Source organism: Perkinsus marinus, assembly GCF_000006405.1.
Source record: "Perkinsus marinus ATCC 50983 genomic scaffold scf_1104296946044, whole genome shotgun sequence".
NCBI lineage: Eukaryota > Perkinsozoa > Perkinsida > Perkinsidae > Perkinsus > Perkinsus marinus.
Genome location: NW_003210989.1, coordinates 1 through 1,075, shown reverse-complemented (window position 1 = coordinate 1,075; position 1,075 = coordinate 1). Strand labels below are relative to the sequence as shown.

The 1,075-nt window shown below is 50.4% G+C and overlaps 1 protein-coding gene across 1 annotated transcript; it reads right to left on the bottom strand.

The window, feature by feature from the left end:
- Positions 1-234: 234 nt before the first annotated feature.
- Pmar_PMAR001273 (hypothetical protein) lies at positions 235-453 on the bottom strand (the record flags this gene model as incomplete). The annotated part of the gene is made up of 1 exon (XM_002779669.1): positions 235-453. A coding segment is annotated over one exon (219 nt), but the record flags the coding sequence as incomplete, so codon positions are not given.
- Positions 454-1,075: the final 622 nt, after the last annotated feature.

The following is a 1,075-nucleotide window of genomic DNA, read 5'->3' as shown; positions in this document are numbered from 1 at the left end:
AAACGACTGAGACTTGCCGTAAAGGATGGGTCCTATTTCATACGCTCGGTAGGACACTGTTCCTGGGTTCCACATCCTTGAGGACCATCTCGTCGAGTCCCTCGGTTGCCTTGTCCAGCTCAGCATCGATCTTTGCTCGAATTTGCGGTATGTGCCTCGCCTAATTCACAACAAATAAAGCGACGCGTGACGACGTCGTAACTTGCAGTGGCTAGGGAGTTCGATTCAACCCACCTGGTTTAGCGCGTAGCGCTTGAGAGGAACCTCGAATCCTTGATGAAGGCCATATCGCTGCGAGTACTTCCAGAATCGGTAGGCAAAGAGGAGCACAAACCAGGTGAAGGTGGAAAGGACCACAGTATCGAAACGATCCTTTCCCCGCAGTCTGTCGTTTATCAGTAGCCGAATAGCAGCTATCAGGTTGCTCACTATGGGAACACTCGACGATGGCATTTTCAAATCTAACTGCGGGTAGAGTGGCTCTGACTGACACTAATACCCGACATGAATTACTGCTTATACAAAGACCCGTGAAGGCGCCCGTCAGCAACCATAAGCCAGTGAGCTTCTATATGATGGACGAGAGTATATTCCACAGACGAACTATTGCTATCGCCGACATCTACACTCCTCCTATTGCACTTTTGATTGGATCGTTTCCTATGGGTGGGGCTGTACCGGCCATGTCCCGAGATGGCATATCCGCCCCACCCGAGAAATATAATATACCAAGTCCCGGGATGGCATATCCGCCCCACCCGAGAAATATAATATACCAAGTCCCGGGATGGCATATCCGCCCCACCCGAGAAATATAATATACCAAGTCCCGGGATGGCATATCCGCCCCACCCGAGAAATATAATAAACCAAAGCATGTCCCAGGATGACATATCCGCCCCACCCGGGAAATGTAATATACCAAGCATGTCCCGGGATGGCATATCCGCCCCACCCGGGAAATATAATATACCAAGCATGTCCCACGATGGCATATCCGCCCCACCCCGGAAATATGATATACCAAAGCATATCCCGGAATGGCATATCCGCCCACCCGGGAGTATATATATAC